The 13,533-nt window shown below is 36.0% G+C and overlaps 1 protein-coding gene across 1 annotated transcript; it reads right to left on the bottom strand.

Moving 5' to 3' along the window:
* Positions 1–3,962: 3,962 nt before the first annotated feature.
* LOC104901031 (probable F-box protein At4g22030) lies at positions 3,963–5,636 on the bottom strand. Its single transcript, XM_010688574.4, has one exon. It carries the CDS (start codon positions 5,263–5,265, stop codon positions 3,979–3,981), a length of 1,287 nt encoding a protein of 428 aa, XP_010686876.2. The 5' UTR covers positions 5,266–5,636; the 3' UTR covers positions 3,963–3,978.
* Positions 5,637–13,533: the final 7,897 nt, after the last annotated feature.

Here is a 13,533-nt window from a genome sequence, read left to right as displayed (position 1 = left end):
TTTCCTCACATCCCCGAGGGTATTCTATGTTTTCTTTCCTTGCAGTTATTCACCAATGGATGCCGGCAGACTCTTCTCAGGACTGCCAACTTGTTCTACAACCGAAACATAAATGTATGAACGAAATTTGCTGGAGCCTTCATGACTTATGAAACTTCTACTCGTTATTCCTATTAGTTTGACAAAGTAAAAAAAACCTTTCAGAATGATGATTCAAGAATAGTTCACTATGAAGTGACCTTGAAGGTCATGTTTGCTCTCGACATCTCCCTGGAAAACCTTACCAACCAACCAGGAACAATATCTTCACCTTGTAGGATTGACTGTCAAACATGATCCTTTTGTGTCCATTCCCAATCTGGAACTAAACACGAAAAAACAAATACTTAAAAAGGTGAACCTCTTGAATATAATGACTGAAGCGTTGAATGGCAATGCTTGAGGAGGTATTGAAGGGTGTGAAAGCGTTGCTAGGGGCATCTCCTGCTGCTACCTATCTCTAAGTTTGTTTTGATGAAACTAACTATTTTACCCTCCATTCCCAATGTAATATTCACTTATGTGCAGTACAACCTTAATACTAGTTTGATGCATGCTTTTGTAGATTCTTGGAACCTTCTGTATTATCCATAGTACTCCCTCAGTCGTAGCTTAATCCCTTCACTTATTGTTGTTTGTCCCAATTTATATCTTTGTTACAATTAGATAGTCTTGGATATAATGGATGATCAAGATTGCAGCCATTAGAGAAAGCAACTCTAGATTCATTGGATCCGAAGTTCACACCTATACAAAAAGAAATGAACTATTTAAATTGCAACTTGAAGAAAATAATAGGTGGGGTAAGGATGGTTGTTGCCATAGAGATATTCATGAAGCACAGTCATGAGATAAAAGATTGTTCTTTCAATTTTATAACGGTTGACAATTTTTTGGTTGTGAGATCTCAGAATATTGGTAAAGTACTAAAGCGTGAAGTTGACTTTTAGTTAAGGCTAATTATGCAATCAATTTGATCACTTGTGTTTCTGTAGTGAAAAAGATGAATGCCTTGTGCTAGAAGACGCGGTAACAATGGAAAGTGTGGTGTGGCTGTCATGGAAAGCCTGCAAGGCAGAGAACATAAACTACCCTCGAGGATTGCCTCTCCGACAGTCAAGTCAAAGAAATGTCCACGAAAGATTTAGAGAGTGAAAGTGCTCTGAATCCCCTCAATGTAAGTACAAATGGGGTATTCTAACACTTTTTCTCACTCTTGCACTAGGGGAAAAAACATAAAGGGCTGCACAGGAAAGGCTGCGCTTTTCGTAAAAGCGCAGCCCTACTAGTGAAGGGCTGCGCTTATTTAAAAAAGCGCAGCCCTACTAAGCAGAAGGGCTGCGCTTATTTAAAAAAGCGCAGCCCTTCACTAGTAGGGCTGCGCTTTTTTAAATAAGCGCAGCCCTTCTGTAGGTAAGAAGGGCTGCGCTTTTAAAAAAGCGCAGCCCTACTAGCTTAAGGGCTGCGCTTTTTTAAAAAGCGCAGCCCTTCTGCTTAGTAGGGCTGCGCTTTAATTTTTTAAAAAAGCGCAGCCCTTCCTGAAAAAATTTGAAATTTCGGAATCACGGGCTTTGAAATATTGAGCGGGGATTCGTCAAATATATTATCCCTCATTCTCTCTCCTCTCTCACGTCCCTCATTATTCCTTTCCTCCTTCTCTCTCATCCTCTCTTCTCTCTCAAAATCTCCCATAAACATTTGCGACAAAAACCTTGAAATGATTTGCACTAAACATGGCGACGGAGTCCGATTGCCTATTGTGATACCTTTTCGGAAGCGGAACGAGCCAACGAGTCAAACTCACCGCTATGCCGTGATGTTTAGGCTTTTTAAGCCATCCGAGTTCGTTTAAGCCTCCAAATAGCCATTTTAAGTTTTTCCGAAATTTTTTTTTTCCCTTAAATTATGTATTTGGGTTTTGTTTTATGTATTTAAACATTATTAGGTTGTACTTCTTGTATACTTATTTTCAGATCTATAATGTTCTTGTATACTTCTCTTTGTTTATATGTTTTGATTAATGTTCTTGTATACTTCTCTTTGTTTATATGTTTTGATTAATGTTCTTGTATACTTCTCTTTGTTTATATTTTTGATTAATGTTCTTGTATACTTTCTTTGTTTTGATTAATGTTCTTGTATACTTCTCTTTGTTTATTTTGATTAATGTTATTCTTGTATGCTTCTCTTTGTTTATTTTGATTAATGTTCTTGTATACTTCTCTTTCTATATAATTTCTTGTATTTTCATCTTTGTTTTGATTAATGTTCTTGTATACTTCTTGTATACTTATTGTATACTTCTCTTTGTATATTAGTTTTTGTTTCTTTCTTTTTCATTTTCGTTTCATTCTTTTTATTGTTTTGGGGTTTAGTATTTTCGTTTCGTTTCTCTTCTCTTCTGTTTAATTTCAGAAAATGTGAGATTATGAGTAAAAAAATGACAAAAAAAAATTTTTTTTTTTTTTTTTTTTTTTTTTTGGTAGGAAGGGCTGCGCTAGTTAGGAAAAAGCGCAGCCCTTCTAGCCCAGAAGGGCTGCGCTTTTTCTTAACTAGCGCAGCCCTTCTGGGCTAGAAGGGCTACGCTTTTTCCTAACTAGCGCAGCCCTTCTAGCTTAAGGGTTGCGCTTTTCTAGCGCAGCCCTACTTAAAAAGTGAAGGGCTGCTACTGAAAGGGCTGCTGTCAAAAAGCGCAGCCCTACATGCCTTTTTTAGCGCAGCCCTTCTTCATTTTTCCACTAGTGTTGGGTGCCCAATACCCCATGTCCATGTGTACGATCTTCATTTAGCCAAAAGATGCGTAATGATGAGTACCGTGTTCTGGACATGACTATGGCCGCTATGGGCCTAACAACCTCTATCATGTACTGACTGACCTTGAGTTATTGTTGTTAACTTGTCTTCGCATCCATCATTATATCCATGTCTGACATAGTAGTGGCCATGAAGAGATTTGGGATTATACCCATACAACTATGTTGTCGCATCCACCATCATATATGTCCATGTCCACCATGGTAGTGGCCACGAAGAGAGTTGAGTTCATACCATTTCAACTATGTCAACACATCTATCATTATATACATGTCCATCATGGTAGTGGCCGCGATATAGCCATGTAATTACTATGTCACCGCATCCATCATTATATCTATGTCCACTATGGTAGTGGTCGTGAAGAGAGTTCGAGTCATACCCATAAAACTTGTGTAGATCTGGGCTTTTGCCTTAACCTAGGCCATATATAGTGGCCGCTTCAGGAATTTAGGATATTGTATTACCACTATTAACCACGCACATATGCATGAATAAAAAATCTAATAGTTCATAATGTAAGTTTCATTCAAAAACCAATGGTTATCCATATTACAATCATATAATTACTTTCTAAATAACCAAATAGTTCTCAAAATAAATAAATAATAAAGTCTCCCAAGTTATTTTAGGTCATCTATATAAAAACAAGAAAGAAAAGATAAATAGAAGAAATGGCAATAGAGCAAAAAGAAGCAATATGAATCTAATCCTTGACCTATTTGTCAATCAGTGTATTTTATTGCAAGTCCAACTACCATGCATTAGAGCACCTACTTGTTTATAGAATAAGTTTCATTCGGAAACCATGATATTTTAGATTCAAGTATGAAATTTGTTGCTCTTATTTCACATATTCAAACTACCTTGTTCTTGAATTCCCACATACACTTGGATTCTCATACTGTCATACACGTGCATACACATTTTCGTGCAAGATGATGATTCTACAAACTAAAATGTCATTGGAAAATATTTGCAAGAAATTAATTACATTTCGTTCTCAAAGCTTTTGCTATACAATCTCATGTAAGGTTATACATATACAGATTAATCACCTAAACTTTTCAACAAATAAAAGAATGAAAGAATTTTTAATTACAATTCAGACAACTATGTGCATGATTAGAACAACTTGCTTGCAAACTCATCTACACATCCTCCATTTCTTCTTGATTTGTCAGCTAAATCTCTTAGTTCAGACAAACTCCTTCCCAAATGCAAAGCCATCTTCATCTCAAAGACCTCCCCATTTTCTCTCTTCCCTAAATCACCCTCTTCTAAAGTAGACTCAACAGTCTCTTCTAAGAGCTTAAAAAACCCACCACAATTCCTATACATCTCAAACACCATCCCTACTTGCCCACCATGCTCTATGGTGTTTACAGCAGCTGCCATCGATCCGGCAACCGCGGCAACAAGGCCTGCCACTGGACCACCAAAAGCAGCCCCAATTGCCGCCACACCGGTCAAAAGTGGGCCAGAGACAGCCAACATTTTATTAAACTTCAATGCTTTATTCCCTAAGTGAACATAATCTACAACATCTTTTCTCTTTGTCACTCCTACAATCTCTCTCATATCCTCTTCCAACTCTTTACTCCAACCATTATTTTGCTCATTATCACCTTTGTTGTTGTTGTAAAAACATGTATTATTATCAACTGATGATGAACTTATTGTCTGTTGTTTTTTAGACGGCCACCACACAGCTGGCTCCAAAGTCTTAGGAAACTTATCAAGCATGGCACCCAACAGCGGCAACGGATACGCTCTATCTAACGCCACCACCTCCGCCACCGCTTCCTCCACGTCTTTCTGAACCGGTGTTTGTAATGCGAGGGCGGTTTCGATCTTTCGTTGAAGCTTCTTGAACAGCCTCACCGCGTTCCTTTGCTCCTCAACCAACTGAGAAGGTTGGATTTTATTCATTATCAGAAGGATTCCTGTGCCTGCAACAAACAGTAAGGTTGAAGATACCCTCAACCCTAACCCATGGGGCCCACTCACCTCGGCGAGTCCTGCCATGGTAACTGCAGTTAAGGTGATCATGTTGACTGAGTTTAACGACAACGAGTTCCAATTCTCACGTTGGTTACATATGTTTTGGTGCATTTCTATACGATCATTTATTTCTTCTAAGATCGCATAATAATAGAGTTTAATGGTTGTTTGGTTTTGGACATTTTTGATGGGTGTAATTGGTTTTGATTCTCTTGACAATAAAGGGAGATTAGTAAGCTTATTATTAAGCTCCTCAATAAGAAGTTGTTTTTGAGCTTGATTTGGTACTTTTGGGACTGTTATTTTTGGGTACTTTAGGTATTTTGGAATATTAATTGCATTTTTCGTGATAATGAATTTGTTTGAATAAGAAAGAGAACTTTTTGTGGGTAATTGTAAAGAAACCATGTTTCAATATCTGGTGTGTTTTTTTTCTGTGTGTTTGATGGATTTGTTGATGTTGATGACAATGGTAGTTGGGGTTGTTATATGGAGTATATTTATAGGTTTATCTGGGTCAACTTTAAGAATGTTGACTGGAATGTTAAATATGGAGATCTTGACTTGGCCCAAATGCGTAAAGGGTAAGACCTTTTATTGTCTTGCATGGTATACTACTATACTACTAATATTTGTTCAACTATTCAAAGTTCAATTTTGGATTTAGTAAAAAAAGAGTACTTTGAATTGATCTGTTCCACTCTAGAGGCTGTTAAAGCTTGTAATCACAGTTTACCGCAGTAGCTTAGGTCTTAATTTTTATGTTGGATGTATTAGTGCTTATTTAGCATTCATCAAATGCTATACCAATTGATTAAACTCTAAACTATATTAGTTATATTAATTTACAAAAAGTGATAATGTTGTACATATTGGTAGTAGAATATCAAGGAATGAAATGCCGCTTTTCAGAAATAATCCTGTTAAACTTTGAAAATGTGCATTGAAAACTATGTAAAAAAAGTGTTGCCAAAGAAAATTATGTAAGGAAAAGGTGCTAATATAGCACTATGATATTGGATAATTATGGTTTAAATATTACTTAAAAAAGTGATATATTTTGATGAGAGCTATAAAAATTTAGCTAATTACAATTCTATCAAACCATAAATAAAGTCATTAGCATGCATGTTGACGGGGTTATTTCGACACTCTTTCTTTCAAACTCTAGTAAACCAAAAAGAAAGTCATTAGCATGCATGTTGACGGGGTTATTTCGACACCCAAAATTCTTGTTTTTGGTACTGCTTGTGAGCGGAGCGCAGATAATTATTATGCCAAAATCAAATTTAGACGGTACATACATATATGGTATATCTATTTAAGGATGGCAATGGTCGAACTTAGCTTGGATCGAATTATACATATTCTAAGGGCATGTTCTCTTCGGCATAAAACAGCTGAACTGAACTGAACTGAACTAAATTGAACTGAACTGAACTGAATTGAACTGATCTGATCTGATCTGAATTGAACTGAACTGATCTGAACTGAACTGAACTGAACTGAAATGAATAGTGATATGTGAGAGTAAAAGTATTGTCAAGAGCTGAACTGAACTGAACTGGTCTGAACTGAACTGATCTGATCTGAACTGAACTGAATTGAACTGAACTGAACTGAATTGAACTGAACTGAACTGAATTGAACTGAACTGAACTGAACTGAAAATAAGCTGGGGAGAACAGGCCCTAACTCCTATCCTACAAAAAGTTGGATTTTAAATTCGACTCCAACTCGCTCCGACATCCGTTTCCGAAAATTCGAATCTGATCCGATTTAAAATCCTAACATCCGACTCCGATCCAATCCAACTTATTTTTGTTCCATTTTTTAAAATAGAAAAATCTACTATAATATATACAAATAATCTTATCATTATTTTTCCTTTAATAGTCATGTAGAAATCTTATATACTTCGTCCATTTCGTTTTAAACGCAACAATAGGAGTGGCACAGACTCCTATTTGAAATTTCTTAAGGTGAGATTAGGAAAAAGTGAGGGCATGTGATTATGTTTAAAAGTGGAGAGAGAAAGTGGGACCAAGCACCATCTAATGCCGTCACACTGTCACTACTTACTGTCGCCACCACCGTTGGAGCACCACCGGTACTGGTACCTACTGCCACCATCGTCATAGGAGCACCACTAGCTAGTACCACTACAAAATGTTGCCACCACTGCCGAAGCACCACTATCATCATCAGCTCCACTGAAACACCACCACCAGAAGCACAAGCACCACCGAAACACCACTAGCATCACCAGCACCAGCAGAACATCACTAGCGTCACCAGCATCACCAAAACACCAGCACCATAACACCACTAGAATATCGAAATTCACCATCCAAACCATTGAAATCACAATCAAACCAACTAGACCACTACTAAAACCACCAAAATCCAATCCAAACCACCTGAGTCCAACCAAGTGCCCAGATTAGCAACTACCAAAGGAATTCAACCCATCAAAACCCATAATTCAACTCGCCGTAACCAAAATCAAAATCCCAGATGTGAATTTAACTTCATACTCGAATTTTAATTTGGGGATTTGGGAAGAAAGTGAAAGGGAATTAATCTATTAAGGTTGAATGAAGATGTATTTGTGGTGGTTGACGGTGATGTTGGTGGCGGAAAAGGTGGCGGTTGGTGCGTTCTGCGGTGAAAGGGTGGCACAAATGAAAGGATGAGACGATTTTCGAACGACGGTGGTGGAGAGAGAAAGTGGTGGTGGGTGGGAGTGAGGAGAGAGAAAGAAGAAGATGATTTGGTTTTGTATTGATTTAGTTATTATGATAAGTTTTTGATTAAGAATTTAGTTAGTTTTCATTAGGTATAATTAATTGTGGTTTAATGTTTTCGTAAGGGTATTTTCGTAAATTCATATTTAAAAAACTTACCAAAATAGAAAGTTTGAAATTGTTGCATTTAATTTGAAACTGCCCAAAACAAAAATTGTTGATTTAAAAACGAAACGGCGGAAGTAATACAAATAAGGATTTTTTGTCCCAAACTACCATTAACTTTCAAGTTTTTACGGAAAGCTATCTTATAAAAAATCTATTGTTCCAAACTACCTTACTTTTACCTATTTGTTGTTGACTACCTTATGTTGGTTTCCGGCGTTGACTTTTTTTTGTTTATTGATGCCACGTAATATCACTAAACCTCTTCAAACCATTTCTTCATTTCCCCCACCCTATTTTCCCCCACTTCTCTGCGCTCTTTTTGTTTCTCTCTCACACATATCTATATCGATACTTTGTACCACTAGTCCACCATTAAATTCCTCTTCTACTTAAACTAAAATTGAATCACCCTATCAGAACCTCGAATCTAAAGCAATTTCGACAAGGGTAATTTTGTTTTCTCCCACAATTTCATTTGAACGAGAGTAAAAGTTAGTGTCGAACCGGCATAATAAGGTAGTTGTCAATAACAAAATGGTAAAACTAAGGTAATTTGGAACAACAAACTTATTACAAGGTAGTTTCTCACGAAAACATAAAAGTTAAAGGTCTTTTGGGACAAAAAAAAATCCTACAAATAATCTACTCATTACTATTTTTTAAACAATAATTTATTCAACGTAAAAATCTTATATAATATAATTAATTGAAAGTTGCAATCAGACTATCCATACATAAGACATTAAATTCTTTTTAGAAAAAGGAATCATTGCCTCAAAGGCAAGTTGGATTTAGATGGATTTTTATGGGATCCGACTCCGACCCATCTACGGCTTGGAATCGATTTATAAATGGAGTCAGATTCGTATTCATTTTTGTCGGAGTCGGCTTGGATTTTTCCTTCAAATCGAATAGGGCGATAGTCGGATTTGTACTAGATTGTCATTTCTACCCGGGTGTACCATGAGTATAATAAATTTTCCAAATGAGCAAAATTTTTCTCATTTCTAGTCATTTTATTCATTTCTATACTCCTCTTCTTTTTCATTATTTCTCTTACCTCCAATTTTGTCTATCTTCCATTGTTTCTCTCTCCTCCGATCCGTTGTTTCTCACCTCGAAAATTTTCTCTCCTTAATTGTTTTTCACCTCCATAGTTTTCTCTTGCCTTGTTTCTTTCTCTAATTTGCAACCTTCATTGAAATTAATGAATGGCAAAACAAATGTTGAAGCTCCAAATTTCATCAATATAATGGCGCAATTAATTTCTGATATGAGAATCAACTTAGAGTTTCCAAATTCTTCAAAGGCGAATTAATGATGGATAATGCAAAAGCTGATTCAAGAATAAACACTAGTTTTAGATTTGTCTTGCCTCCATGGTTTCTCTTACCTTTATTGTTTCTCTCTCCTTCATTGTTTATCCTTTATGTTGGTTTCTCTCTCAATATGGTCAATCAATTTGATGAACTATAATATACTATTTGAGAAAGTTACGCTTCACCAAATGCAAAAAAAAAAAAAAATTAATAATTGAAGTTTCAGAGTTTATCGATGGTAGACTTATTTTCACATTTGAAATCAATGTTATTGCAGTTTCAAAATGAGCAAATGATTTTGCTCGCTCATTTGGGCAAAAGTGTTTGCTGATTATATCCAATGAGTAAAAATGTTTGTCAATTTGTATGAATGAGCAGAATCAATTAGAAATGAGTAGCATTTTCCTCATTTGAAAAATTTCAAATAAGCAAAAAATATCTTGTCTATAAACTTTACAGATGTTGGAAAGGCTTTCAAGTTTCATGTCTAATAGATACTACTAAATTAACAATGTTAGAACTTTGCAGTCTTCCAAACTCTATTTTGCACTTCTCTTCAAACCAAAAACTTCATTAAGGAGATATAAGTTTAGGAAAAATTGACAGAAACAGTCCTAACTATGGGTGTTTCATCATTTTCAGTCCAAACTAAAGATTATTTCTGAGCAGTCCCAACATGTATCATTTTTTGCCAAATTAAATTTGATCCCAACAGGTTAATGACCTGTTGCAACAGATAGAACGGATTTTTTTTTTTTTTGTCCAACTTTTTATTTTCTCACTCTCTCTCCTCCTCTCCTCTCCTCCGGTACTTTCTCTCTCCTCCATTTCATCTCTCAATTTGATTCTTCTGCTGTAATTTCTTTTGATTGTTAATCTTCAACTTAGGTTTTTGATTTCATATATGATTATCATTTAATTGCTGTAAATTCTACTAAATTATGTTGAATGATTGTTGTTTTGGTTTGAATTTGGTGTGTTAGTGTTTCAGATCAAAGAAGCAATCATGAAGCCTTTACTCTACAACAATGGCGGCAAGTAGGGCTACTGTGCCAAGCATTGTTGTTTATGTTACTTTTCCTAACAAAGAAGCAGGTTTTCTTTTGTTGATCATCAATTCACAACCATCAAAATCAAATTTAATTAAAACCAAAATCGAATCAAAGTACACTGATTTTTCTATTCAAAATTTTTTCGAAAACATTTTCTATTTTCTTTAATTTTCCACCAAAACATCGTAACCTTCCATGCTCCCAATTTTTCTTTCAAAAAACTTCAACTTTCTGATATTTAATTCCTCATTAATCCACATTCCATCCAATTTAATAATCTATCTCCTTCTCCATTAATTTTGGAAGGAAATTTGTCTGTTGTTCGAGTAACCCTTGACGCGTACTATTGTTATCGTTGTTGCCACAGGGATGCGCAACTGCTGGTGTACTGCTTGCCGCCAGGTGGTCTGTTGGAGCTTTGCTGCTATTCCATCCAATTCCATCCAATTTTAGGACCCTTCTTGCTGCTACTGCTATTAATCGTTGCTGCCATGTTGTTACTATTGTGTCAAAGCCAATTCTCTACCTCAATTTTGATTTCTTGGCAAGGATTTGGGTTTAAGTTCTTTTCATTATTTGAAAAATGTTCTCATTTGGGTTTAATTGTCTAATGAATTTCACTAGTAATTTAGTTGGGGATTAGCTGGTGTTAGGAAATAGGGTGTTGTACCTTGATTAATGCGGAACAGAAAATCAATGAAATAATAAAGGTGAGAAAACAATAAAGATGAACAAACAAAGAACACAAATATTTACGTGGTTCAGTCAAATTTGACCTACGTCCACAGGTGGGGGATTAGAGCTTGTTCACTATAATGGAGAAAATCAGAGAGAATAATACAAGGAGTCCTAAATCTAGAGGCTAAAAGTGTTTCATAAGTTGTGTTAATAATAATGAACACTAGGAAGCCCTTTTATAACATAAGGAACCCCGTACAAACCCTAAAAGATAACTTTAAAACGAAAAAATATCGAAAAACGCGTTCAGCGCAGTTTCGTCAGTTCTTTGTAAAACAGTCATAACTTTCTCGTTTCTCAGCGAAATTGGGCATATAACCTATCGTTGGAAAGCTCTTTGAACAAGCTATCACCTCCAATTTGAATCACATCAAAAACATTTATATATTAAGATACATATGCATTCAAAGTTAGCGTTATGCCATTCACAAGATTTCAAGTCATAAATAACAAATCTCCACCTTGACTTGAAATCGATCAAACAAGGTAACTCCACCTTAAACCAAGAAATTATGCTCAACCAAAAACACCATAGAACCTCCACCTTAAACAAAATTCCATAAGCCTACTCACTTTAGGCAATCAAGAACGGACATCTTCTATAGCTTGTGTACCGATGCGTCTTCGAACACAAAATTCGTATACAAAACCATCACATGGCCTAGATCGAGAGTATAAAGTCACCAACGCCAAGCATGCTTCCTCAAATTGACCAAACTCTCTCAACTCTCTTCACTTCTCAACATCTCATCTCAACAACAAAATCAAAGGCAATTCTAGAAACTAAATGACAACAATAATTCTAAATTGCAATTGTACTTAATAAACACAAAAGTACCAAATTTGAGATAAGAAATAGCATAACTAGAACAAAATCTAATGCATAACCAAGATTGCTAATTTATTATAAACTCAAAAACAATCTATCATAGACTCCATAGCAAAATCCACAAGGTTTCCGTTTTACCAAAGAATCTCAAGGGGACACCAAACATAAAGAGATCGTAGAAACCGCAGCCCCAAATCTTGTAACCCTAAAGTGCAAGATCATCATAAGAAACAGCGTCGGTAATATTTGCAGACCGATCCTCATTAGACCTTTCTCCATTTTTCTTCTTTAATTTCCAACACTCAGATTTAATATGACCCTTCACATGACAATAGTTACAAACTTTTCCAGAATTCTTTCCACCATGAGCAACCAAAGCATTTGTGTGAGCAGAATTATTAGATTTATTAACCAATTTATTGTCAATTAAATCTCTTTGAGTTAAGGCCTCCTTAACATCCTGCAAACTCAAATCATCTTTACCATATAATAGGGTATCTCGAAAGTACTTATATGAAGGTGGTAAAGAACACAACAACCTAATAGCAATATCCTCATCATCGATCTCAACATCGATGTTATGCAAATCCATAATTATAGAGAAGAATTCATCTAAATGAGACTCAAACGATTTACCTTCTTCTAGACTGAGATCATGAAGTCTAGATTTAAGTAGTAGACGGTTGGTCACAGACTTTGTCATATAAAGTGACTCCAACTTCAACCACAAACCCGCAGCAGTCGTCTCTTTGGCAACCTCTCTCAAAACTTCATTAGATAGACTTAAATGAATCACTGAGAGTGCCTTCAAATCCATATCCTCCCACTGACTATCCGTCATACCCGAAGGCTTTTTGGATGCACCTTCTAGAGCCTTGTGACAGCCACTTTGAACCAGGATGGCTTTCATCTTTAGTCGCCATAGGCCAAAATTTACTTGCCTATCAAATTTCTCAATATCTAATTTCATTGATAAAAAAAAAAATCAAACTTGTTCTATAAACACCTAAGATCTTAAACAACCAAGCTCTTGATACCAGTTTGTTAGGAAATAGGGTGTTGTACTTTGATTAATGCGGAACAGAAAATCAATGAAATAATAAAGGTGAGAAAACAATAAAGCTGAACAAACCAAGGAGTCCTAAATCTAGACGCTAAAAGTGTTTCATAAGTTGTGTTAATAATAATGAACACTAGGAAGCCCTTTAATAACATAAGGAACCCCATAAAAACCCTAAAAGATAACTTAAAAACGAAAAAATATCGAAAAATGCGTTCAGCGCACAAAACGGCGCACCGCCCGACCCGGTCGGGCCCGGGACAAAACAGTTTCGTCTGTTCTTCGTAAAACAGTCATAACTTTCTCGTTTCTCAGCGAAATTGGGCATTATCATTGGAAAGTTCTTTGAACAAGCTATCACCTCCAATTTGAATCACAACAAAACCATATAGATTAAGAGATATGTGCATTCAAAGTTTGCGTTATGCCATTCACGAGATTTCAAGTCATAAATAACAGTTGGGGAGGTGTGTGGGAAGGAGAGGGAGATGAGATTTCTGGGTAGTTGGAGAGGGGGTGGCTGGGGGAGGGATGGCAGGGGAGGAAGTGGTAGGAGAGAGAAAAAGGAAGAATAAACTGAGTTAAGAAATTAAAAAAAAAAATTAAACCTGTCAAATAGGTAATCAATCACCTGGGATCAAATTTGGCAAAAATGATGCATAGTGAAAACCGCTCATAATTAATTTTTAATTAATTGAGACTGAAGATGGTGAAACATCCATAATTGGGACTGTTCCTGTCAATTTTTCCTTTATTTCAACTA

The sequence above is a fragment of the Beta vulgaris genome, chromosome 8 (genome assembly GCF_026745355.1).
Source record: "Beta vulgaris subsp. vulgaris cultivar EL10 chromosome 8, EL10.2, whole genome shotgun sequence".
NCBI classification, from domain to species: domain Eukaryota; kingdom Viridiplantae; phylum Streptophyta; class Magnoliopsida; order Caryophyllales; family Amaranthaceae; genus Beta; species Beta vulgaris.
The sequence above is the reverse complement of the archived record's forward strand: the minus strand, read 5'-3'. Positions and strand labels throughout refer to the sequence as shown.